The 24,079-nt window shown below is 47.1% G+C and overlaps 1 protein-coding gene and 1 long non-coding RNA gene across 2 annotated transcripts in view; one reads left to right on the top strand and one right to left on the bottom strand.

Moving 5' to 3' along the window:
- The first annotated feature begins 4,522 nt into the window (after nt 1-4,522).
- Nucleotides 4,523-24,079, top strand: part of LOC115099339 — a 62,776-nt gene continuing 43,219 nt past the window's right edge. Inside the window, exons 1-2 of the long non-coding RNA XR_003858746.1 lie at nt 4,523-4,631; nt 11,542-11,683. This is a non-coding gene — a long non-coding RNA (uncharacterized LOC115099339). The remainder of the gene's footprint in view (nt 4,632-11,541; nt 11,684-24,079) is intronic.
- Nucleotides 6,621-24,079, bottom strand: part of LOC115099338 (interleukin-2 receptor subunit alpha-like) — a 38,197-nt gene continuing 20,738 nt past the window's right edge. The window contains exons 5-6 of the mRNA XM_029616924.1: nt 13,313-13,390; nt 6,621-6,975 (exon numbers count right to left, since the gene is read on the bottom strand). Of these exons, the coding sequence (XP_029472784.1) occupies nt 6,902-6,975; nt 13,313-13,390 (152 nt within the window). The 3' untranslated portion in view covers nt 6,621-6,901. The remainder of the gene's footprint in view (nt 6,976-13,312; nt 13,391-24,079) is intronic.

The following is a 24,079-nucleotide window of genomic DNA, read 5'->3' as shown; positions in this document are numbered from 1 at the left end:
TGAGGGGACTCGCTGAGGAGAGGGCGTGAGAAAGGAATGAAGCAGGGAGCAACTAAGAGGTGATGGAGACAGGTGGGGGTGTGGTTTAGGAGAGAAGATATCTGTGCCAGGCAGGGAGGGTGAGTGAGAGAGGGGATCATTCCTCCCTCCCTCCACCCCATAACCTTCCCAGATTCCCCCTCCGTCTCCCGGCTCAATCTCTGATCTCTCAACCCCCAACCCTGAAAACCCCCATGGCAATATCCCATCCGTCCTGCCTCCCATGTACCAATCACTGAGATCCCTTTCCCCCACCCCCTCCCAGACACATGACAAGGTCAGAAATGACTTTCATTTTATAAAGGAAAAAAAAATATTCTGAGGTTGATATTCAAAAGCTTTCTTTTCGGAGTTAGCAGGACATAAAAAAAAAACCCTGAGATTTGAAAATTGCCCCATTCCCCGGCTAAATTTTGCATGGGTAACTCCCTACCCCCTCCAAACGTTTACCCGCTGACGGGAGGTGTTCCAGGGGCGCCCAGCCGGAAACAGTGCAGATATGGGGAGGAGGCAGTCAGCCAGAGACAGGGAGGGCGCTGTAAAGAAAACCCCAGACAGGAAGAGGGAAGAGAGAAAAAGGAGCAGTGTCACTTTAAGAAAGGGATCGGGCGAGGAAAAGGGGAAGCTGGGAATTGTAGTGCAGGGGAAACCGGACTCCATCTGGAAGAAAGAACCTGGAACCAGGAAGGGCCGGGTGAAAGCCGCTAGGGTTACAGTGCTGGCAGTGGATGCCTGTAAGAAGCTTACTCCTGCTACCAGGAGCTCAGCAGCTTGGCAGTGAACAAGTAGAGGATGGGATTTTGGTTGCTGCATGAGGTCCTAGGGCCGCAGGGGAGTGGAACTGTTTGTGGCCCAGCCTCGCCTGTCACTTAAGCTATTGCTCTGTTTATTTTCATGGTAGGTGGTGGGCAGTTTTGGAGGACCCTCCTTTTTTGGGGGAAGACTGAAGAGGACCATAAAACTTCCCCCCAGCATGGGACTCGGGTCTTTGCCGTGCCCCCAGGTGGACTGACCAGGAGCAGAGGGGGTTTCTCTGCTTTGGAGTGGAGGTGACAGTGGAATCAGTTCCTATCCAGTGCAATCAGTTCCTATCCAGTGCAATCAGTTCCAATCCAGTGCATCCGGGTTATCCGGATGCACTGGATTGGATTTTTTTTTTTTTTTGCCTTTGCTGAAGGAGTAAAGCAGGAGATGAAGACAGCTGAGATGTTTGTACATTTCAGAAGGAGTGGATTTGGTCTTGAGAGACTAGTTTTGGACTGGACTTGCACAGGGGACATCCTGTGCTGAGAGGGGATACAGACGACGGTGCCAGGGAGGAGAAGCATGGAGACAGGAGCCTGTGGAGTTTCTGACTCTTATTTTCCCCCTGTTATTTCTGATGTTCCCCATCTTGGCTTGGACTTTCATTTACATACCGAAGTAGAAATTTTGTTTTGAACACCACCCGGACCCAAAGACGTGTTCTTTATCCTGCACGGAGGATTTTTAGGAGACAGAGGGAGATTGCTGGGGCGTTTTTGCTTTTTTTTTTATTATTATTCTGTGCCTTTTGGCCTCCTCCAGCGTCGTCACCCTTGGCACCAGTTCAGAGAAGCAGTGAGATCAGAAGGACTGTTCGTGACCACGGACCTTGTCTACCCCAAGGGCTCAGGAAGTCAAGCTTCCCCTCCCCCACCGGATGAACAGTGCAGTGCCCCGAATACACCCAGTCACCCTATCTATCTATCTATCTATCTATCTATCTATCTATTTATTTATTGATAGGCTTTTATATACCGGAGTTCATGTACTAGTACATACCGCTTCGGTTTACATAGAACCAAAATAGGAAAATTACATCAAACAAGTGGGTATCAAATAACAAGGCTAACTTCGTAGGAACTTAGAACTTGAGGTAAAGGAGAGAACAAGACAAGGTGGTTGCAGATCAATGTAAATAGCTAAACAATAAATATAAATGCTTACAAATTACAGTCTTCAAAATCTAAGGTTTACATCTACAAAAACTAAGGTTTTTGTCAGACGTAAACCTAATGGGGTCCCATGACATGTTAACATCTGCCTGGAAAAGAGAGGGGTTTTTTTTGTAAGCTACTTGGCCAGATGATTGATTGCAGGCAATCTGGCAGGAGGTCTGGAGCAAGCCATGGCTGGTGACTTTTCACAGACGTCCACAGCAGGATCGTGTAAAGAAATATCTCCATACCGTCTCATCCACAGCAGCCACCCCCCCCCAACATGAGAAACGAATTCCGCAAGGTGAAATGACCCTCCCCGAGTGCAGACAGCACATCGCGTTCCCGGGCTGCCATGCAAGCAGTCCATATTGCGGATGACGGGGGAGCGATGCAGATGTTAGAAACAGCTGCTAACAGTCTTTTAACTCTCAGTAAACTCCATCTGCAGCCCTGGCATGTGCTGTGGCGGCTGAGCTCGGGCGCTACTGAGAAATATCGGATCCCGTCAAGCTCGCTATGCTGAGTCTTGTGGGTTATGCCTGACAGGCCATCTTTTCTCTCTCCGCCCTTCTGCTTTCAGTCGGGGATCTCTTCTTCCTGCAACAATGAAAGAAAAGGTGCATTTGGAGGTTCTTGCAAAGCTTAAATGTGCATGTTTCTATTTCAGCGAGACTTTAAGAACATTTAATGCGGAGAGCTGTAGGCTGTTCAGTTTGTTTGGGGAGGTTTTCCTCTCCTGTCAGTTTCCTCTGGGCTTCTTTGGACTTTCAGCTCATTCGGGGCCATCTTCTACGGGGCCACAGGGCCAGGAACTTGCATTTGCAACCCTCCTGGCTTCTCTTCCCCTATTTTTGATATCTCCCTCTCTCCTCTATGCTGTCCAGCCATCGTGGCTAGCATCCTTGGCAGCTCCCTGCAGAACCCGGCTAATGTGACCCCCCCTATGACTTGCCACTCGATGTCACCCTCGAGTGATAGCCGAGACTCACTTCCCCACTCCCCTCCGGGGAATGCTGCCTCCACAGCACCCCCCCCCCCCTGCCCCGGCTCACCCACCTGAGGATCACACCCAGGTCGTCTGCATGGCAGCGCCACAGCACCTGCCACCAAGTCACCGGGGCTGGCCCTGAGCAGCATTTTTTAATTACATTTTTTAAATTTTTATCAAAATGAGCCCTGATGAACCAAAGATACAAACTTAGAGAAATATCTGCAGGACCTGAATGTAATCATCTTAGAAGTGGCTGAAAAAGTGGAATATAAATCAAATAACATTTTTTTTTTTTTTAAATAAATAAAGGATTGGACTGCTTTGAACCAGAACCAATCCAGAAAGAGCAAACGAGGAGCTAGGAATGCCCTAGCGTGGTGGTCCTGAGTGTTTCTGGATTGCTGTTGAAGGACTAGGAGCGTGTGTGGGTAGTGTGATAATAAATTTTATTGTAGGCACCTAGTTAGTGGAAATTTATCAGGAAGGCTCCAGGAAGCAATGCTCTCTTGAAACTCTCTCACACTTACAGGCCGATACAGTACAGTGTGCTCCGACGGAGCGCACTGTTAACCCGCGATTGGACGCGTGTTTTCGATGCGCTAGCTTTACCCCTTATTCAGTAAGGGGTAATAGCGCATCGAAAATGCACGTCCAACCCCCCCGAACCTAATAGCGCCCACAGCATGCAAATGCATGTTGATGGCCCTATTAGGTATTCCCGCGCAATTCAGAAAGCAAAATGTGCAGCCCAGCCGCACATTTTACTTTCAGAAATTAGCGCCTACCCAAAGGTAGGCGTTAATTTCTGCCAGCGCCGGGGAAGTGCACAGAAAAGCAGTAAAAACTGCTTTTCTGTGCACCCTCCGACTTAATATCATGGCGATATTAAGTCGGAGGTCCCGAAAGTTAAAAAAAAGTAAAAAAAAAAAATTTTAAATCGGCCCGCGGCTCACGGTTTGAAAACCGAACGCTCAATTTTGCCAGTGTCCGGTTTCCGAACCCATGGCTGTCAGTGGGTTTGAGAACCAACGCCGGCAAAATTGAGCGTCGGCTGTCAAACCCGCTGACAGCCGCCGCTCCTGTCCAAAAAGAGGCGCTAGGGTTGCACTAGTGTCCCTAGTGCCTCTTTTTGCCGCAGGCCCTCATTTGAATACAGAATTGCGCGCACAGGAGAGTGACGAACGCCTGCTCTCCCGTGACATTTACTGTATCGGCCCGTTAGATAGCAGAAAAGACAGATGTACCTCTTTGAAGATACAATGAAGAGTTATAAAATCAAGGGTAATTGGAGTTCTCAGGATGTTTAGAAGTGTCAGCAAATGTTTTTTCACCTTGCCATCTTAAATCAAAGGAGGGTCGTACTAACTTCCTGGGCAAAAGTGTATTTAAGTACATTCAATTTGATATCTGATTAAGTTAGTTTCTCAGGCTTAGGAGCTGACTTCCTTATGCGTATAAGAAATAAAGATTTTTGATTATGAGAAATACACTGCTCTGTTGTCCTGTCCTTTGGTAAACTTTTTTCATTACAGTAGCGTGTCAGCCACCCGGCCTTCTCTGCATACACCGCCTGATCCCTGAGCCAGCTCTCGGCGGAGTTCAATGCTGGACAACAGAGAGACTGCCACGGGCAGCAAAAGGTAAAAGAAGATAAAAACCGAAATCCAAGCTGTGAGTGACAGGATGGGATTGAGAGAAAAAGCAAAGCACTTCACATTTCAGTAGATCAAAGGATCATATAGTAGGAGGCTGATATACAGTATAATAGACTTAGGAGTGTTGCGAAGGGGGGGGGGGGGGGGGCTGTCTATCAGTGACCCTCATGGGCCAGAAGACTGAAGAGAATTGGCAGCACAGCCACAGGACAGCTGCCCACACAGGTCGCCGAATGGAGCAAATGGCGAGGTTGGCTTGATCGGCTCCAGATACCGGGAGCAGCAGGACATGGGGACACCGGTGCACCCGGGCTGGGGAAATGAATGCCTGGCGTTGGACAGTGAGGCAGGGAGGGCATACAAACACCCGTTCCTCCACAAATGTTTTTCATTGCGGGTGTCTGCCAGCGTAAGGATAGGTTGGTAGATACATGGAACTGCCTCACGATGCAGCAGCACAGAGGAAAAGCACGAGGCAAGCACAGAAGACCCTTAAGCAGTGGGAAAGCGAGGGTAGGGTCAGCAGCATTGCATGAAGTATAGGGAAATGTGAACAGTAAGTCAGGGGTGGCCAACTCCGGTCCTCAAGCTGAAAGAAAATAGGCCTGGTTTTTCAGGAAAGCCACAATAAATGTGCATGAGAGAGCTTTCCATGCCCTGCCTCCATTGCATGCAGATCTGTCTCACACATTCACCGTAGAGACCCTGGAAGCCAGGTCTGCTTTTGGCTCTTGAACATAAGAACATAAGAAAATGCCATACTGCGTCAGACCAAGAGTCCATCAAGCCCAGCATCCTGTTTCCAACAGTGGCCAATCCAGGCCTCAAGAACCTGGCAATTACCCAAAAACGAAGTCTATTCCATGTTACCGCTGCTAGTAATAGCGGTGGCTATTTTCTAAGTCAACTTAATTAATAGCAGGTAATGGATTTCTCCAAGAACTTATCCAATCCTTTTTTAAACACAGTTATACTAACTGCACTAATCACATCCTCTGGCAACAAATTCCAGAGTTTAATTGTGCGTTGAGTGAAAAAGAAATTTTCTCTGATTAGTTTTAAATGTGCCCCATGCTAACTTCATGGAGTGCCCCCTAGTCTTTCTACTATCCGAAAGAGTAAATAACCGATTCACATTTACCCATTCAAGTCCTTACATGAGTTTGTAGACCTTTATCATATCCCCCCTCAGCCTTCTCTTCTCCAAGCTGAACAGCTCTAACCTCTTCAGCCTTTCCTTATAGGGGAGCTGTTCCATCCCCTTTATCATTTTGGTCGCCCTTCTCTGTACCCACTCCTGACCTAAGCGGCCCTTTCAGTCTTCATCTACCATCACATTCTCTTGCAGTAGGTGAGAGGGTTATGGTCACGATCCAGGATCACATATTTTTGGATCAGCAAATTATCTTTTTTGTGGAAGGAAGCCGGCTGGCTCTTACAGAATTCTGGCAATCTTGTCGTGCCAGCGCTAGATCTACCATGGAGCTGAATGGACCCTTGGGTAGCAGGTGAGGGCAGTCCATGGAGATAGCTGGCTAGATCCGGTGTTGTGGAAATTGTCCCCTGCCGATAAGCTTCTCTGGCTGACTTTGGCAGAATATTCGGTGGCGCCGCGTATCTCAAAGTTAGCTGGATAGGTTTATCTGCTTAACTTTAGGTCTGCTCCTCAGCATGTTCAGAGTTAGCTGTATAACTTATAACTTCGCCTCAGGACGATCCTAGAATCCCCCTATGTTTTCAGGCTAAATTTTATCCAGATAATGAGATATGCTGCTAAAATTTAACCGGTCGAATATGTAGCCCCTCTTTCCATTAGTTTTCAAGTCTCATTTGGGAAAACAACGCGACGTCTGCTGGGCAATTTATTTTATTTTATTTATTTATTTAAGTTTTTTTATATACCAACATTCAAGACAGAAGTCCCATCATGCTGGTTCACAAGGAACAGGGGTGCACAATATAATAAACTTTACAATTTGAACAATAGTGCAGAAAAGCAGTTACATGTAACAGGAAAACAATAACTTGGATTAAGAAGGAAAAAGAATAATTCTCTGCTTTCTAACAATAATTCTCTGCTTTCTAACAGGGAAAAAAAAGCGGTGCTGCCTGGCACATAATTCACAGGGGGGAAAGCTTTATTTGCGATATTCACGCTTGACTCCATCCTGTTGGCGCAATTTCTCTTCAACTCTGCTCTCCCGAGGCCTTTTATCGATTGAGGCGCAGCCAAGCCGATGTTTTTCCTCAGCTACTCACCGCAGTTTTCTGCCTACGATCCACGCCACGAGGATGCCGGCGATCACCAGGGCGGCACAGCTTGCAGCTGCTGGGAAGGAAACAGAAGAGAAGCTTGACCTTTAATAGGGTGGTGCGATTAGCACCCGGCGCTCTCCTGATCACCCTCTCCGGACCTTGTCTCTCTCTCTCTCTCTCTGCCCGCCTGGTGCCGTGGGTTGGGCCTGGTGTTCACATGGGGGTGGAGGTGGGGGGAAGGAGATGTACATTTTTCAGCTTATTTCCCTTAAAACTGTCCTGCTAAAAGAGATATTTTAACCTTAAAAATGTCAGAAAGCTACCCCTTAGCAGAATGCAGGGGGGTAACCTGCCCAGGGCACCGCTCTTCAGAATTGTCTTTGTCACATCATGATTACAAGTGATATTTTGTTAATGTGTTATCATCATAGAAACATAGAAGTGACGGCAGAAGAAGACCAAACGGCCCATCCAGTCTGCCCAGCAAGCTTTCAGACCTAATTGTTTTCATACTTATCTGTTACTCTGACCGCTGAGGTCAGGGCCCTTATTGGTAACTTTTTGGTTCCAATTCCCTTCCACCCCCACCAACGATGCAGACAGCAGTGCTGGAGCTGCATCTAAGTGAAGTATCTAGCTAATTGGTTTGGGGTAGTAACCGCCGTAATAAGCAAGCTACTCCCATGCTTGTTTACCCTGCCTGTGCAATTCAGTCCTTGTTGGTTGCTGAATATAAATCCTCTTTTCTTCATCCCCCCTGCCGTTGAAGCAGTGAGCTGCGCCGGATATGTATGCCAAGTGAAGTATCAGGCTTAATTGGTTTGGGGTAGTAACCGCCATAACAAGCAAGCTACACCCATGCTTATTTGTTTACCCAGACTATGTAATTCAGCCCTTGTTAGTTGTTGTCTGAATATAAATCCACTTTTCTTCATTCCCCTCTGCCGTTGAAGCAGAGAGCTACACTGGATAAGCAGAGAGCTACGTTGGATATGCATTGAAGTGAAGTATCAGGCTTAATTGATTCGGGGTAGTAACCACCGTAACAAGCCAGCTACACCCATGCTTATTTGTTTACCCAGACTATGTAATTCATTCCATGAGTGATGTTACACTCTGCATTCACTTGGTTTAATGCTACGTTAACACTTTTGTACACTGGGTTTTCCAGTTTGTGATGGCTGTTGACTAGCAGCAGTTTAGATTAGCCATTCCATCATATGAAGCTTATATTTAACAGAGTTACCGGTGTGACAGAGGGTGGTCTAATGTGCTGCAAGGGATAGCTAGAAAGATTTTATGTGGGGAATAAGTGATTTATGTTTGTTCACGTTTTGTATATGTGGCTGTATTTGAATAAAGTATTGTAGTACATGTTTATCTTCTAATTAGGTTTTGTATAATTTCATGCGTGTTTTTTTCCCATTCCTGTTGGAGTGATTTTTTGTGTGTGTATATATATATATATAATTATTATTATTATTATTATTATTATTAAGATAAATATTAGTTTTTACCTTTTTTTGTTACCTATCCACTTGTTAATTGTAAACCGATATGATGCGATATCTATTGTGAATGCCGGTATAGAAAAACTTAAAATAAATAAATAAATAAATATATATATATATATATATATATATATATATGCACTTAGCTGGAGAAGTCTACCTGGCTAGGTTTAGACCTGCTCCACGGCGCGTCTAAACTTACCCGGATACTTATGCAGCTAACTCCGAATATTGGTAGTTATGAGCTATCCGACTAACTTGCTCCGCTCCCAATCCATCCAGTGCACGCCTGCTTTTGTGCGTGTAACCTTTAGCCGGATAAGGGATTCATACGGCTTAAGTGAACGTAGGCGCATATTCAACGGCTGCTGCGTAACTGCATAAGTCCCTCTTATCTGGCTGAATAGTGCTGAACGCACTTTGAATATTGGGCCCGATGTGTTCGGCCTTGTGCATTGCAGAAGGCTCCCTCCCGCTCTCTCTCTCTTAGCCCGTGAATCAACCTGTTTTTACCGTGGCCCTCTGCCTGTTGGTCTGGGTGAGGACACATCCATTAGTTCTCACCTTGCCAGATTTTTGGAGGGGCAAATCGAGCACACTTGTTCCACCCTGGTACCAGTAGGGAGCGAGCAGTTCATTTGGAGAGAAGGCGTCTGGGTGACTGCCATTTCCCCTACTTAAAAATTTGTGCTTTAGGTTTTATCAACGCCAAATGTTTAGGACCCAGCAGGGGTGTGCTGCCCCCTTATTTCGTTTTGTTTAGTGCACGCTAAATTTTTTAGCACGTGCTGAAACAATTAAAGCACACCGAATCGAATTAGCGTGCACTAACTCACATTAACGTGCACTGCAAAAAAAACTATCGAGCCGGCTTGGGTGGCTCAGGTGGCAAGTGCCGTGCAATGCACTGCCAAAAAAATCTCCAGTTTGATCCCCTGGGTCGGCCAGGGCTAGGAATGCTGTGGAAGCATCATTCACAGCCCCCCCCCGGAGGGAAGAGGGAATCATGGTCATTGCTTGACCACTGCTACGACTGGACTAAACGTAGATTGGGAAGGCAACATAACACAGGTGAAAAATCCCTGAGCGGTAGCGGACGGCACCAGATCCCAGCCTCCCGTTCTGACTGAGCTGGAAGTTCAAAGCACCCAGAGGAAGCTGCCAGTTTGAAAACAAAAATGAAGTGAAACCCCCCCCCCCCCTACAGATGGACCCAGTACAAAAGAACCCAAGGTTGGCGAGTATGTCCTGCATAGAACGTGGACAGGGCCATGGGGCCAGGTGAGGTGCATCCCAGGATACTGAGGGAGCTCAGAGATGTGCCGGCGGGCCCGCTGAAGGACCTGTTCAATAGATCCCTGGAAACAGGAGACTGGAGAAGAGCGGTGACGGTCCCACCTCACAAAAGTGGTGGCAGGGAGAAGGTTGGAAACTACAGGCCTGTTAGCCACACCTCGGTGGTGGGAAAATTAAGGGAGACTCTGCTGAAGGAAAGGATAGAGAACTATCTACAATCCGGTGGAGTCACCAGGGAACGGTCCTGTCAGGCAAATCTGATAGATTTTTTTTGATTGGGTGACCAGATAATTGGATCAAGGAAGAGCACTAGATATGACTTACTTGGAATTCAGAAAAGCTTTTGATATGGAGGCTAGTGAATAGGAGGCTAGTGAATAAGATGTGAGCGCCAAGGTGGTGAGGTGTTCTACAAAGTGGTTGACTGACAGGAGACAGCGTGTGATGGTAAATGGAGCCTACTCTGAAGAGAGAGCGGTGATAAGTGGAGCGCCACAGGGATCGGTTTTGGGACCAGTTCAGTTCAATATCTTTGTGAGTGACATTGCGGAGGGGATAGAAAGTAAAGTTTGTCTTTTTGCAAACAGATCTGCAGCAGAGTGGACCCGCCTGAAGGAATAGATAGATTGAAAAGTGATTTAAGAAAGCCTGAAGAGTGGTCGAAGATTTGGCAGCTGGGATTCAGTGCCAAGAAGTGCCGAGTCCTGCATCTGGGGTGCGGCAATCCAAAAGAACTGTATGTGATGGGGGGTGAAAGACTGATGTGAACGGACTGGGAGAGGGACCTTGAGCTGATAGTGATTGACGATCTGAAGATGGCAAAGCAATGTGACAAGGCGATAGCTAAATCCAGAATAATGCTGAGCTGCATAGAGACAGAAATAAGCAGTAAGAAAAAGGAGGTGGTGATCCCCTTGTGCAGGGCCTTGGTGAGGCCTCACCTGGAGTACTGTGTTCAGTTCTGGAGATCGTATCTCAAAGGAGACAGAGACAGTATGGAGGCGATCCAGAGAAGGGCGACCAAAGTGGTGGGGGGTCTCCATCAAATGACTTATGAGGAGAAGTTGAAGGACCTAAATATGTACACCCTGGAGGAGAGGAGGTGCAGGGGAGATATGATACAGACCTTCAGACACCTGAAAGGATTTAATGATGCACAAACTTCAAAACTTTTCCACTGGAAAGAAATCAATAGAACTAGGGGGTCATGAAATGAAAATCCAGGGGTGGGGGGGGAGACTCAGAACCAACATCAGGAAACATTTCTTCACAGAGAGGGTGGTGAATGCCAAAAGTGGTGGTGAGAACAAGAACGGTAAATTAATTCAAGAACTAAAGTTTGGAAATGAAGAAAAGGGTAAATGGGGGGTAACCTGCATGGAGCAGCAGTTACTTCCCTTAACAGAAACATGGGGATAATCTCCTTGGAGTGGCAGTTACTACCCTTAACGGAAGGCATGGGGGTAACCTGCACGGAGCGGCAGTTACTAGCAGAAGAAGCGTGCTGGGCAGCCTGGATGGACCATTTGGTTTTGCTCTGCTGACATTACTATGTGACTATGTTATTATATATTATGCAGGGGGGAAAAGCCAAATTAAGTCACAAAATCCAGCTGTTCCCAATTCTATGTGGGAGGGATGAGCAGGATGTTTTACAGAGGAGGTCAGCTGTATTCGCCATCACACAATGAAAATGTTTGCAGCTTGGTTTCTGACTCAGTGTCTCTCTCTCTCTCTCTGTCTCCTTTTCTGCCCCTTTCTCTCTTCCTGTTTCTGGTTTTTTCTGGGGTTCTTCTTCCTTTTTCTTTTCATTTCCTTTTTTTTTTTCCCAGTTTGCCTTATTACATCGCCTTTCCAGTAACATCAAAGCGGTTTACAAATCAACAAAGAAAACGTCAGCTACCTGGTCTCAGTCTCAGGGAAGGCCGATTTTACAAACTAAAGGATCAGGAGGAGGACGTCCATGGACGTTGGGTGAGCTGAGAAACCTTACATCATATAGAAAGACCCCCCCCCATACCTGCGGTAACGAACCAGTCCCGTGGCGCAGGCTTGGAAGAGGGGGTCTGCTCCGGCGCAGGGCTCAAAGTGAAAGATGACAAGGGATAAGACTCTAACTGCCTCATCTCAGTGGGGGTTTTTGCCCTGCGTTCTCCTTTCAAATTTCTAAAGGTTTACAGGAAGTCTCCTGCAGCCCAATAGTGAATGCCTGGTGGGAGAGAATCCTAGATGCTCCTCCATCCCTTACTAATTACCCAACAGGCCAATGCAGAAAGCTGCCTTCATCTAATTGCAATTCAACGCGCATTTTCTGCAAAAAAAACAAACAAACAACTACCTGCCGATGCAGCAAGGAGTTTTGTGCGCAGAAAATGCACTTTTCCAAACGGGCAGACTGCTTAGCGCCCTCGCATGGAAATCCCATGCAAATGAGGGCATTAAGCAGTGGGGATGAGCATTCGGCCGGCCATTCATTGCATTTGTTTCTCGTTACATGCATACTAATTTCTATGCATGTGTTATACGTCCTCAAGCTGCGCGCATAATGTGAATTGAATGAAACGAATGGTTGCCGAATGCACATCTCTATAATAAGCAGTACTTCCCCGTGTAGAGAGAGACTGCATCTGGCCGGCGCATCTTTCCTAACGCTGGAAACTTAACTCCAGGTCAGAGCTGGAGTTAAGTCTCCAGCGCTACTGTGCTGGCACTTAAAACCCCTAGCAATGGGGAAAACGCCTTTAAAAACCTTTTAAACATCCATGGATAAGTACTGACTTATCTGGGTAAATGGCAGTGGCAGCCATCACTTTTGATCGTCAGGAATGCCTCCCCTTCCTTCCCTTGTTGAAATGTGCATTGGACCTGTTCCCCATGTACATTTGGCTATCAATATACTCTCTTAAATTCCCGATACATCACTGCATCAGGAGTTTAAAAAAAAATGAAACAAGTGTTAAAAATGTGTCCTGAAAACCAGTGCACATTTTCTTAGTGCCCAGATTAATGCCTCAGCCTGCCAATCTCTTACAGACACTTAAAGACGTCAGAGAGGATTTTGTAGTGTTTCAGACACGTCCCACTGGGAATGGTCTGAGAGGCAGAGAGTGGTTTTCTGTGTCGCAGAGACTCCCTGTTCCCATTCGTTCTAGCTCATCTCCTTGGAGGGTGATGGGGGCTCAAGGGAGGAGAGGGAGCGAGCTCGGAGCCCGGGAGGATTCTGAGTGAGGGAACCAGGAGGCGATCCTTAGTGACAGGGAAGCATAATCTCTCTGCCCCTTGCCCAAGAGGGGATTCTCCAATCTGTGTTGAGGAAAGTGGATTCTGTGTCAGGGGCACAGGAAAGCGGTCAGGCATGTGACTTTTCAGTGGGAGTTCCTGCACCAAGGAGCAGTCGCAGTGCTAGCGGGGGCCCCTCGCTACGGCTACGTCTGGTCGGTCGTCTGCATTGAGCTGCACTGAAACCGGGTGGCCCCCGAGGGGGGGGGGGGTTTACCCGGCCACAGAAGCACCTGCGGACCTCAGACACTGTCCCTTGACTGCAAGAATCACGTCCTGAAGAGACGAGAAGCCTTGCATCGCCTAGAAGGATTCCCACCATACCTGCGGTAACGAGCCAGTCCCGTGGCACAGGCTTGGAGGAGGGGGTCTGCTCCAGCGCAGGGCTCGGCTCGGCAGTGCCTGGGAAAAGAAAGATCGTACTTGTAATGCAGAGGGAAAAAAAACCCCGACTTCCTCCTTCGCAACGGGGGTTTCGCCCTGCGTTCTCCCCCTCAAATTTCCAAAGGTTCGTTAGCCAAGGGGAAGCTCCCGGGTAGCCTTCTGCGGCCCGGTGGTAAGTCCCTGGGATGGAAAGGGTCGCTAGGAAGGTCATGCCCTCACCCAGGTCAACCCAGTCCTGGCTTTGCTCCGAGGCATGCGGCTTTTTTGCTCTTCTTTTGATTTTCACCCAGCCTCACTCTCCTCCTTTGGGCTGGTATCCTGGTGCCACGGGTCTTCATTTTTTTCCCTGCTTTTGTATCCCTTCCCAGCTCATTTACTCCCGCCATTGCTGCCATGGTCCTGGGCCGGTGGGCCGTGCAGCAGGGGCTCCAGCCAGAGGCCTGTAATCTCGGGCCTGAAATCTGGCCACTAGGTGTCGCCATTGTACAATGGCCGTGACTCCTTCCTCTCCAGCCTCCTCAGCATCCCCGGCCAGCCCCGACTCGGAGAACCTTCCACGGGGCCCTACATACAGGACTGGGGCAATGATATCAGGCAGCCTAGGCAAACCTTCATCTTGCACCCCCCCCCCTCCCCGGAAATGTGAATAATTGAACTCAATAATCATGATGACCCCCACCACCACCACCAGCCCTGTCAAACCTCATAACCGGACATAGGGAGGACGGTTATCAGAAGCTATTTATGCAGATAAATATCGACTTTCCCAGGAAAGCAGCTAACAGCACCCATGCTTCAAAGGGAAGGGGTGGCCACGTGTCCAATTGTGTGTGGGTACAGGATTGCTCTAATGGAAGAGCCGATCCTGCCTGCCATAGCAAAACAGCACTGACTCCCAGAACTCAAACAGCAACAGCCCAGCCTATGGAAAGGCAGCAGTGCAAATATCACACCAGGCCCCAGAACAGCATTCCTGTCCTTTCCAGCAGGGGCAAGGAGTGGCCTAGGGTTTAAAGCAATGGGATGAGAACCAGGGACACCAGCGTTCAAATCCCACTAACGCTCTTTGCTATTTTGGGCAAGTTGGCTTTATCTCCCCTTTGCCTCAGGCACCAACTTAGATTGTGAGCTCTTTGGAGCGGGGAACTTAAAATATCTGAAGGCTAAAAAATGCTGTAAGCGTTATTCGGAAAGGTGGGCCAAAAATCCAAATGTATTATTAGCAATACACCTTCTATTGGAAAAACAGAACAAGGTAGAGTACACATTAGCAGAATACCTCATACTGGTCTCACACACAGCAAAACACAGAAAATTGCTCATCAAATACAGAAAAGTGACTACAAAGTATAAATAGACAGATGTAGAGAAAAAAGGAACTCTTGTCCACTTTAGGTTCACCCCTTCTATTCCTGTTCAAGTTTACTTAGGGAATAGTCACTGCTATTACTGGCATCAGTACTGGCATCTAATATTTAATTTTAATTTTATTCATATGTTACAATGTTCCTTATATTTATTGTTTAATCAACTGTTCTCTTGTTACAATGTAAAATAGGGCAGTTCCGGCTCTATTCAACCTGTTTTCTGGAAACCGATGTGATATCTCGATCGAATGTCGGTATACAAAAGAAATAAATAAAATAAATAAAATAAATCAGTAGCATGGGATCTTCTTGGTGTTTGGGTACTTGCCAGGTTCTTATGGCCTGGATTGGCCTCTGTTGGAAACAGGATGCTGGGCTTGATGGACCCTTGGTCTGACCCAGCATGGCAATTTCTTATGTTCTTAGGAAAGGGGGAAACAACAAGTGGGGAGGGACTGGATTAGGGAGCAAAGTGGCTCTTCTTTGCTTTGCTCTGCTCTGTCCTCTCTATACCCCCCTCCCATCCTGTTCCCTGCAGGACAGGAAGAGTGGGAGGAACAAAAGGAGGGAAAGGGCTGGATTAGGGAGCAGAGTGGCTCTTCTTTGCTTTGCTCTGCTCTGTCCTCTCTATACCCCCCTCCCATCCTGTTCCCTGCAGGACAGGAAGAGTGGGAGGAACAAAAGGAGGGAAAGGGCTGGATTAGGGAGCAGAGTGGCTCTTCTTTACTTTGCTCTGCTCTGTCCTCTCTATACCCCCCTCCCATCCTGTTCCCTGCAGGACAGGAAGAGTGGGAGGAACAAAAGGAGGGAAAGGGCTGGATTAGGGAGCAGAGTGGCTCTTCTTTGCTTTGCTCTGCTCTGTCCACCCTAGCTCACCTCCTGTTCCCTCTTATTCCCTGCACAGTGTGGGAGGAGAGGGACTAGAGTAGGAAGTGAGCCCCTGGGCTGGCTCCCTCCTCCTTCATTATTCTTCTCTGTAAAACTTTTAGAGCCTCCAAAACAGAGTAACATTAGATTTTTAAACTGCATTGCAAGGACAATGTTCTGCAATTTAAGTTACACCTCGCACCCTCCTGCCCCGTCATTCTTAGGACTTCCAGTGCTTCCATATGGAAGCGCTCTGCATGGACCATCACAGACGGAGCCCTTCAGCGCGGCCTTCGTGCGCTCGCAAGGTTTCTACCGCCGTGTAACAAAACCAACAGAAAGAGCCCTGCAAGCGAAAATATCTGCAGAAAATCACCATGGGGCCATTTCCCCAGTTCTTACTTTAGATTAAGAGTCCTACAACCCTTTTTCGCGGAAATCTGCACGTTTCAAAATTGTGCAAGGTTTTTATCCTGCCGGATTTGCCCAGAATTTAAATCTATCCCTTTATGTGTGTGCGTGCGTGCGTGTGCGCGTGTGCGTGTGTGAGTGTGTGTGCATGTGTCTGTGTGTGTGTGTCTGTGTGTGTGTGCGCATGTGTCTGTGTGTGTGTGTCTGTGTGTGTATGTGTGTGCATGTGTCTGTGTGTGTGCATGTGTCTGTGTGTGTGTATGTGTGTGTGTGTATGTGCGTGTCTGTGTCTGTGTCTGTGTGTGTGTGTATGTGTCTGTGTGTGTATGTGTGTGCATGTGTCTGTGTGTGTGTGCATGTGTGTATGTGTGTGCATGTGTCTGTGTGTGTGTATGTATGTGTGTGTCTGTGTGCGTGTGTGTGCATGTGTCTGTGTGCATGTGTCTGTGTGTGTGTGTGTGCATGTGTCTGTGTGCATGTGTCTGTGTGTGTGCATGTGTCTGTGTGTGTGTGTGTGTCTGTGTGTGTGTGTGTATGTGTGTGTGTGTGCGTGGGAGGTTAGCTTCCACAACCCCATCATCCCAGCCCCTCTCGTCTTTTCTGAAAGCCCAGGTTCCTGCCCCCCCACTGCCCTGCGGACGTCCAAACCTGGGAACCCTCTCACCTCCCGGACCTCTGGAGCTCTGCCGCAGTGAGGGATCCTCCGACTGAGCGAGCGTGGGCAGGGATTACGCCCGACCGTGCTCCTCTCTTCCGCAGTGCCCTCCCCCCCCCCAACCACTACAGGCTTCCAAAAGCAGGCTGGGGGCCTATGAACGCAGGCCCTCTTAATCCCAGCACGGGCTCGCTGCAGCCAGAGCTTCCATTTGCTCCTCGGGGAGTTCTCCACAAAAAAAAAAAAAAAGACAAATTCTGTGCACAATCTTTAAAAATTCTGCCAAATTCTGCAGACTTTGTTCTGGTAACACAATATAATCGCCGGCTTTGAGCAATAATTAATTTATAATGCAATATACAAAAAAGTTATTACTGAAAGATGGAAACTTTTACATTTGTTTTGCAGAATTTTCCCATAATAAGGCCCGGCCTCGCCAGATTGCTCTCCCCCTCCACCTTCCCAAGCTCTCTGCCCCTTATGGCTTGAATCCCTTCCACCTGCTTGATCTTTCTTACCCCTCAGCTCAGTTATCCAATTGGATTGCTGCCTTTCCTTTCCCCTGGGTTGACCCCTCTCCCCCTTCCAGCTTTCTCTCTCTGCCCCCCACCAGGCTCAACCCCGCCCCCTTGTCTCTCTCTCTCTCTCCCTCTACTCTCCAGGAAGACCCTCAGCTCATTTTCTATGCCCCTTCCCCAAGCTCTGATCTCCTTCAGTTCTCTCTCTCCCCACTCCCTAGCAAGCCCTCCCTCCCCAGCTTTCTCTCTCCCCATCTCTCAGCAAAACCTTCCTCCCCAGCTCTCTCTCTCTTCTCCTCTCAGCAAGCCCTCCACCTTTCTCTTTCTGCTCCTTGTATCCCACCCTAACTGTCTTTGTCTGCACCTTCCAGTTCTCTTCCCTCAGCCCAGCAAACCCCCTAGCTGTCTCTCTGCCTGCCCCCCTTTCTTTCTAAAGACCCTCCGCTCTCTCATTCCTTCCCCCAAGCTCACTGTCTACCTCTCTCCTTCAGGATCCGCTGCCTCTTCCTTGGTTCAGGCCATGCAGGCTCATCTCTTCCAGGCCCCCGCCGCTCCCCCCCCCCTGCCTAATTCTGTGTTAGGTCACTCAAAGTCATCAAGGTGCAGGGCTCTTGGCTCTGCATAACGCAGATGATGCTCATTTGGCCCACCAGGGTCTGCCACTAGGTTTCCGCCAGCTAGGAATCCGTCAGAGCCTTACTACAGGGCCTCTTCTCTCCTTCTTCTGAGACTTCCTCCCTCTGACTTCATGAATTTCTTTCTCTATGGAAAATGCGTAGCGGCGGAGTGATAAACTCGTTCCACCCAGTCTCGTGCCAGTTTGCTATGCTTCTTAGCACTGAAGTGCATTTCCCGTAGCAGGCGATTTTGGTTTTATGCCTTTTAAGTGACGCCAGATCCTTGGTTCTTTTGATTGGGGATCCCATCCCTGCTACTTTGGTCGATCCAGTATCGTCCGCTCGAGGATTGCCCGTCTGTAACGTGCTCGTAGCGCACAATTCGGGCGCGCAAGGCAATTCGGCGATACAGTCTCCAGTTTCACGCGTCCGTATCGCTTCTGAAAACAGACGCATAACCCTTTCCGCACCCGGCATGTAAATGAACGAAAAAGCTGTATAATGAAGGAATTAGCTATTCCCCTGCGATACTGTAACGGGCGCTGATATTATCTCCTCCGTAACCCGCTGTTCTGCCGCGGCCTTAACCTGCTAGTTTACCGCCTCCCCCTAGTAGGAGTTAGTGTAGTGTAGTGTAGGGTAAAAACATTGCTTACCCGCCCTGGTCCCGTCCGGTCTCCTGCAGCCCCGTCCGGACCGGACGGGGCTGCAGGAGACCGGACGGGACCAGGGCAAAAAAAAACAAACGAAAAAGTAGCAAGGCTCGGGCCTGCTATGGTAAGTGTAAAAAGTGTTAAAAACAAAAAACCTGTGTGTTATATAAAAAAATAAAACAATTTTAAATACCTGTCGGAGGGCCGTGGGTCCAGGCAGCCGGTGGGCGGCGGGCAGCCATCAGCGGCTTTTTAAACTTTTTTACACTTCCTGGTGCCTGTCATTTCAAATGTCATTTGAAATGACAGGTACCAGCGCACCCTGGTTACTGTATAGGCGCTGTATTAAGCGCCTATACAGTAAAATGGGTTGCGCGGGCCTAACCCTTCCCTAACGCTTCACAGCCGCGGCATGCATTTGCATGCAATTAGAGGAGAGTATCGGGGAGTTAGTGAAGAGAACTGTGCGTGCGGGGAGGAAGGGTGCGCCTGACACTACCTCACTGTTTTTACCGCGGCCTTACTGGATCGACCTGAGGTCTCGTGTCAGCTTAGCCATGTTTTATCCAGTAGCATATAGATTGCACTCCATTGATGCTTCGTCCTTTTGTCTGACCATGGATTCCCTCCCAGCCTAGGGACCCCCCCCCCCTCCAGTAACCGTACTACGAGATCCGCTAGAAGAACACCCACTGTTTCGCGACTTCCGCGCTGATTGTTCCCCGTCTGATTTTAACTTCTGAAAAGTTTGTCCCCCCTCCCCCATTTCTGATCCAGCCCCAATCGCCGGGTTTCCCCTCTTGATTCCAGTAGCCCTCCAATAACAGTAGGAGGAATGGAAACCCTCCCCTTACCCCTGCACGCAATCTGTCGCAGAGTTTACCCCTAGTGCAAAACTTAGCAAAAAATACAATTAGCTATCCATGGCCATCTCTGTGAAACACTATTTATCACCCCCCCCCTCTTTTGGGTTTCTTAAGCCTCTCTGTGTAGAGTTTGCATTGGGAACTCACTACCATTGTATTAGCCTCTCTTGAAATTGCTTCCATCCTCTCAATGTTCCTTACAAAGGTGCAGCTTCCAGGACCGAACACCGTGCTGGAGGCGGAGGTCTCACCGGTGACAAATCCAAGGGCAATAGTACCTCTGTTTTCCTGGTGGAGATGACACCCAGGCAGGCCGCTGGCTGTGGCTTCTTCGTTACATGTCACTTCTAGGCCTCACATATTGCTCTGAATATATTTCTTTTCTTTTTTAAATACATTTTCTACATTTTTAGTGGCTATAAAAAGTGCTGGATTGACAGCAGTGGAGACTAATCAAAGCCCTCCAATTTATTTACGAAACAGCTGGAGTACAGCGCGGGCGGTGGCAGTGCAAGCTCGCCCGCCAGTCAGCCTCGCCCCTGCTCCTGGAGGGCTCACCTTTGGGGGGGGGGTGAGAGGAAGTCATTCAGCCTCACTCTCTGTGCCGTTTCTGGCCGTCTCTGCTGGGGCTGCTGGTAACGGCGCCAGAACACGGGACACCTCTCTGTTGTGGGGGGGGGGGGATCCGGACTGACCAGCAGCAGCTCATTTCACAAAGGTGACTTCCACTCTCGCCAACTGCTCCGGTGCTGGGGCGGATCTAGAAATAAAAGGTTCTGGAACCTTCAGCTGTTTTTATTTCCTCTCGATTAATATTTCCCTTTAAAAACAAATAAATCATTACACTTTTTTTTTGCACGACACCTGGTCATGTCTCTTCTGTGCTTGCGTACATCCGTCCTGTGTTTTCGTTTCAGATTTCAATTGTTTTCTTTTGCTGAGCTCGCCGCATGCCGAACGTGGCAGAGCCTGCCGGGGCCTGTTGGATTCCTCTTTCGTCCTTCTCTTGCTTCCTGGAATACTTCATTAGATTCGCCCCCGAGACAGGCGCTGCTGAGCTCGCCGCCGTACCTGTCCCAATGGGGCTCGCTGACGAAGGAGAACATAAGAACATAAGAACATAAGAAAATGCCATACTGGGTCAGACCAAGGGTCCATCAAGCCCAGCATCCTGTTTCCAACAGTGGCCAATCCAGGCCATAAGAACCTGGCAAGTACCCAAAAACTAAGTCTATTCCATGTAACCATTGCTAATGGCAGTGGCTATTCTCTAAGTGAACTTAATAGCAGGTAATGGACTTCTCCTCCAAGAACTTATCCAATCCTTTTTTAAACACAGCTATACTAACTGCACGAACCACATTCTCTGGCAACAAATTCCAGAGTTTAATTGTGCGTTGAGTAAAAAAGAACTTTCTCCGATTAGTTTTAAATGTGCCCCATGCTAACTTCATGGAGTGTCCCCTAGTCCCCTAGTCCCCTAGTCCTTCTACTATCCGAAAGAGTAAATAACCGATTCACATCTACCCGTTCTAGACCTCTCATGATTTTAAACACCTCTGTACTCGTCTGCTTCTGAGCCTGTTTTGCTTCTCTGTAACCTCTTCTCAGGTATATTTTGTGGACAGCGGCCAGTATTACAGCCTTGGAGGCAAGGTGGTTTTGTCTTTGATATAAAAAAAAAAAAAGAGGCAAAACCAACACAAGAAAAGGAACGCGCGCTGGAGAGAGAAGGGGAGATACAGAGAGCACGTGTGTGTGTCTGAGTCACATGAGCTCAGTAAGGATTAAAGTTAAACATGAAAACCACCTTTAATGTAATGTAATTTACTAATTAAAAACTAATTAAGCAATCTGCGTACAAAATGGAGACAGGCTGCAAATACTAGAATAGAAGCCCCGGCATGGACATGTTCCAGCCCGCCTGCCTGCCCGCCTGCTTCAGGGCAATTTCTAAAGTTTAAAGAAAGTGGCAGCCGCAATGACTTGTTTTCTTCCAAGACAAAAGGACCAATATGGGACCTGTCGGATCCCAAATCAATCTTGAATGCGAATGTCTTCAATTTCCCAGGCATGAGCTCAATCCGGTCTAGAAGGCTCTACCAAAAATGCAGAACAGAACAGAGTGCCAAAGGTCCACAAATCTATACACCAGGGAGGCAATGTTCAGTCACTGGCCGGCTTGCAGAGTTATTCTGGCTAAACTTTGTTGGGATATTCAGCGGCCATGCGGCGCCGCTGAGTGATTATACCCAACTATCTTTAAGATAGCCAGATAACTTTGCAAGCCGGCCAGTTATCTCCGCCCTGCAATGCCCCTCTGTTATCCTGCTAAAATTTAGCTGTATAAGTGGCGGAAATATTAAGAAGTCGGCATTTAGTCAGATATTTCAGTGCTGTTGAATATGGACCCCAATGTATTTCAACCAAACAACAGGTGATAGACAAAATCTAAAGAGTCATGTCTGAAGTTATACCTGAATTAATTCTCCCAATCTCCGCTAAAGTGAGACCAAACAATATATGTGTGTATCCCAATATTAATCTCACCCTCCTGTGTTAATTTTATTGTATTAATTTTTGTTTATTTTAATTAAAAAATGATATAGAATGGAAAAAGGTAAGTTTCATACATTTGAATGCATGCCTTCCTCGGCCTTGCTTCATTTCTGTAGTGTAATCATAAACTTACCTTCCTCCCAATCCCTTTATTTGTATATCTTCTTTATCTGAAACAATTTATTAATTAATAATTAAAATGTTCACTATATAATGCCAATATTGGCTTTTTGCTTTTTTGCTTTTTTTTGTAAAATATTTGTGATCAAAACGCCATTTATTTGCTATGGATTTCTGTCAAAAGGATATTCTCAATAAATTTATCTTATAAACCCCGTTTGGGTAAAAAATTTTTCCACTAAGAAATATCCATAATAGACGCCATAGTGATTGAATATTAAAGATATAAGACTTATCTCCCAACACAGCTGTGTTTCGAAAAGATGTCCTTTCTTCCTCAGGGGAGTTTATGTCTGTTCTTTGAAAAACGCTCTCAAGTTCCTCGGACTCTTCTCAATGGCCTGCGCTCTCAAGTTCCTCGGACTCTTCTCTGTGGCCTGAATTTGGTTATTTCCTGCCTCAGGTTGGCAAACGCTAAACAATGGCGTGCTGGTTTCCTTAAGCTGAACAGCTCTGTATGGCGTTCTTGCCTCAAATTGGCAAACGCGAATCCATGGCGGTGATGGTATCTTTCTCTCAGGCTAGACAGCTCTGAATGACGGCGTTTTTTTCGCCCTTCCTGATGTGCTTTTTTAAAAAAGTCAGCAGATCGAAATCCCGCCAATGGTAAGGAGGACGTCTTGCTTGTTACGTCACTCATCGTGGCAAAGATGCAGGTGTGTTTGTAGATCAGCTGGAAGAGACGTATTGCGTCTTACGTCATCAACATTGTGTTTCTGATTCAAGTGTTCTATGATCTACAGGCAAGCGCAGGGAAACTGATATAGATCTTGAGATCTTCTAAATCAGTGTTGTCCACTCAATTTCTTCGTTCAGTCCATATGGAACTACCGTTTTTAACTTAAAGATCCAATGTTGTTCATTGTAATTTAAACTTCTCTTTTGATCCCCTCCTCGTTCATTGTCATCTATTTTATCCAGAATCGTCCATCTTAATTGTTGGAATTGATGTTCCTTTGTTACACAATGGTCAACTATTGGAGCCTCCATTGTTTTAGTGTTAAGTTTTGATCTGTGCTCTATCAACCTCGTTCTTATTGACCTTGATGTCCTGCCCACATCATTTTTTGGGCATGGGCATTGTATAAGATAGACCACATTTTTAGATGTACAATCTGTGTCTCTCTTCCTCTTTAAAAAGTATCCTGATACAGGATCTTTCCATTCATTGCCCTCTATGGTCGTGCTGCACATGTCACATTTTTGACATGCTCTGTGTTGTCCCCCATGATGTTCATCAATTTTTGTTATGTCTGCATGTACCACTTTATCTCTGATGTTAGACCCTCTTGTAGTGGCTATTAAAGGAAATTCCTCAAATGCTTCATGGATTGCTAATATAGGCCAATGTCTCCGTATTGAGGCTATAACAGATGCCGTCGCGGTACCTTGTGGTATGATACAAGTTAGTCTGTTCTGTTCTTTTTTACTTTGATATTGTAACAGTTGATTGCGGTCTGAAAATTTGGCTCTTTTATAAGCCTTATTGATGATTTTCTTAGGGTAACCCCTATCCTTTAATTTGTTTTTCAGTAATTCCGTCTGTCTTTCAAATTCTTCTTTAGTAGAACATATTCTCTTGTATCTAAAAAATTGGCTAGCCGGTTATAAAACCAGCTGACAAAGGAGGAGCGATTGTGGTACAAGATTCTGATATATACCAAGCAACAATGTTACAACATTTGGAAGACAGTAAATACTACAAAGTGTTAGAACACGATCCCACCAAACGATTGGTAGGGATTCTCCAGGATCTTACAGAGGAAGTTTCTTTTTTGACTCCAAAAGAGAAAAAATTTCTTCAAAGTAAACAACCAAAGATACCACTCATTTATTCAGTTCCAAAAGTGCATAAGAACATCATGCCACCTCCAATAAGACCAATAGTCTCACTTCGAGATACAGTGTTAGAACCCCCAGCGATTTTCCTGGACAAAATACTGCAGCCTTTAGTGGTCAGTGCTAAATCTTATTTAAAAGATACCATACAATTTTTGAGAGAAATAGCAGATAT

Source organism: Rhinatrema bivittatum, chromosome 9 (assembly GCF_901001135.1).
Source record: "Rhinatrema bivittatum chromosome 9, aRhiBiv1.1, whole genome shotgun sequence".
NCBI lineage: Eukaryota > Metazoa > Chordata > Amphibia > Gymnophiona > Rhinatrematidae > Rhinatrema > Rhinatrema bivittatum.
Note: the sequence above shows the minus strand (reverse complement) of the source record. Positions and strands in the feature narration are given on the sequence as shown.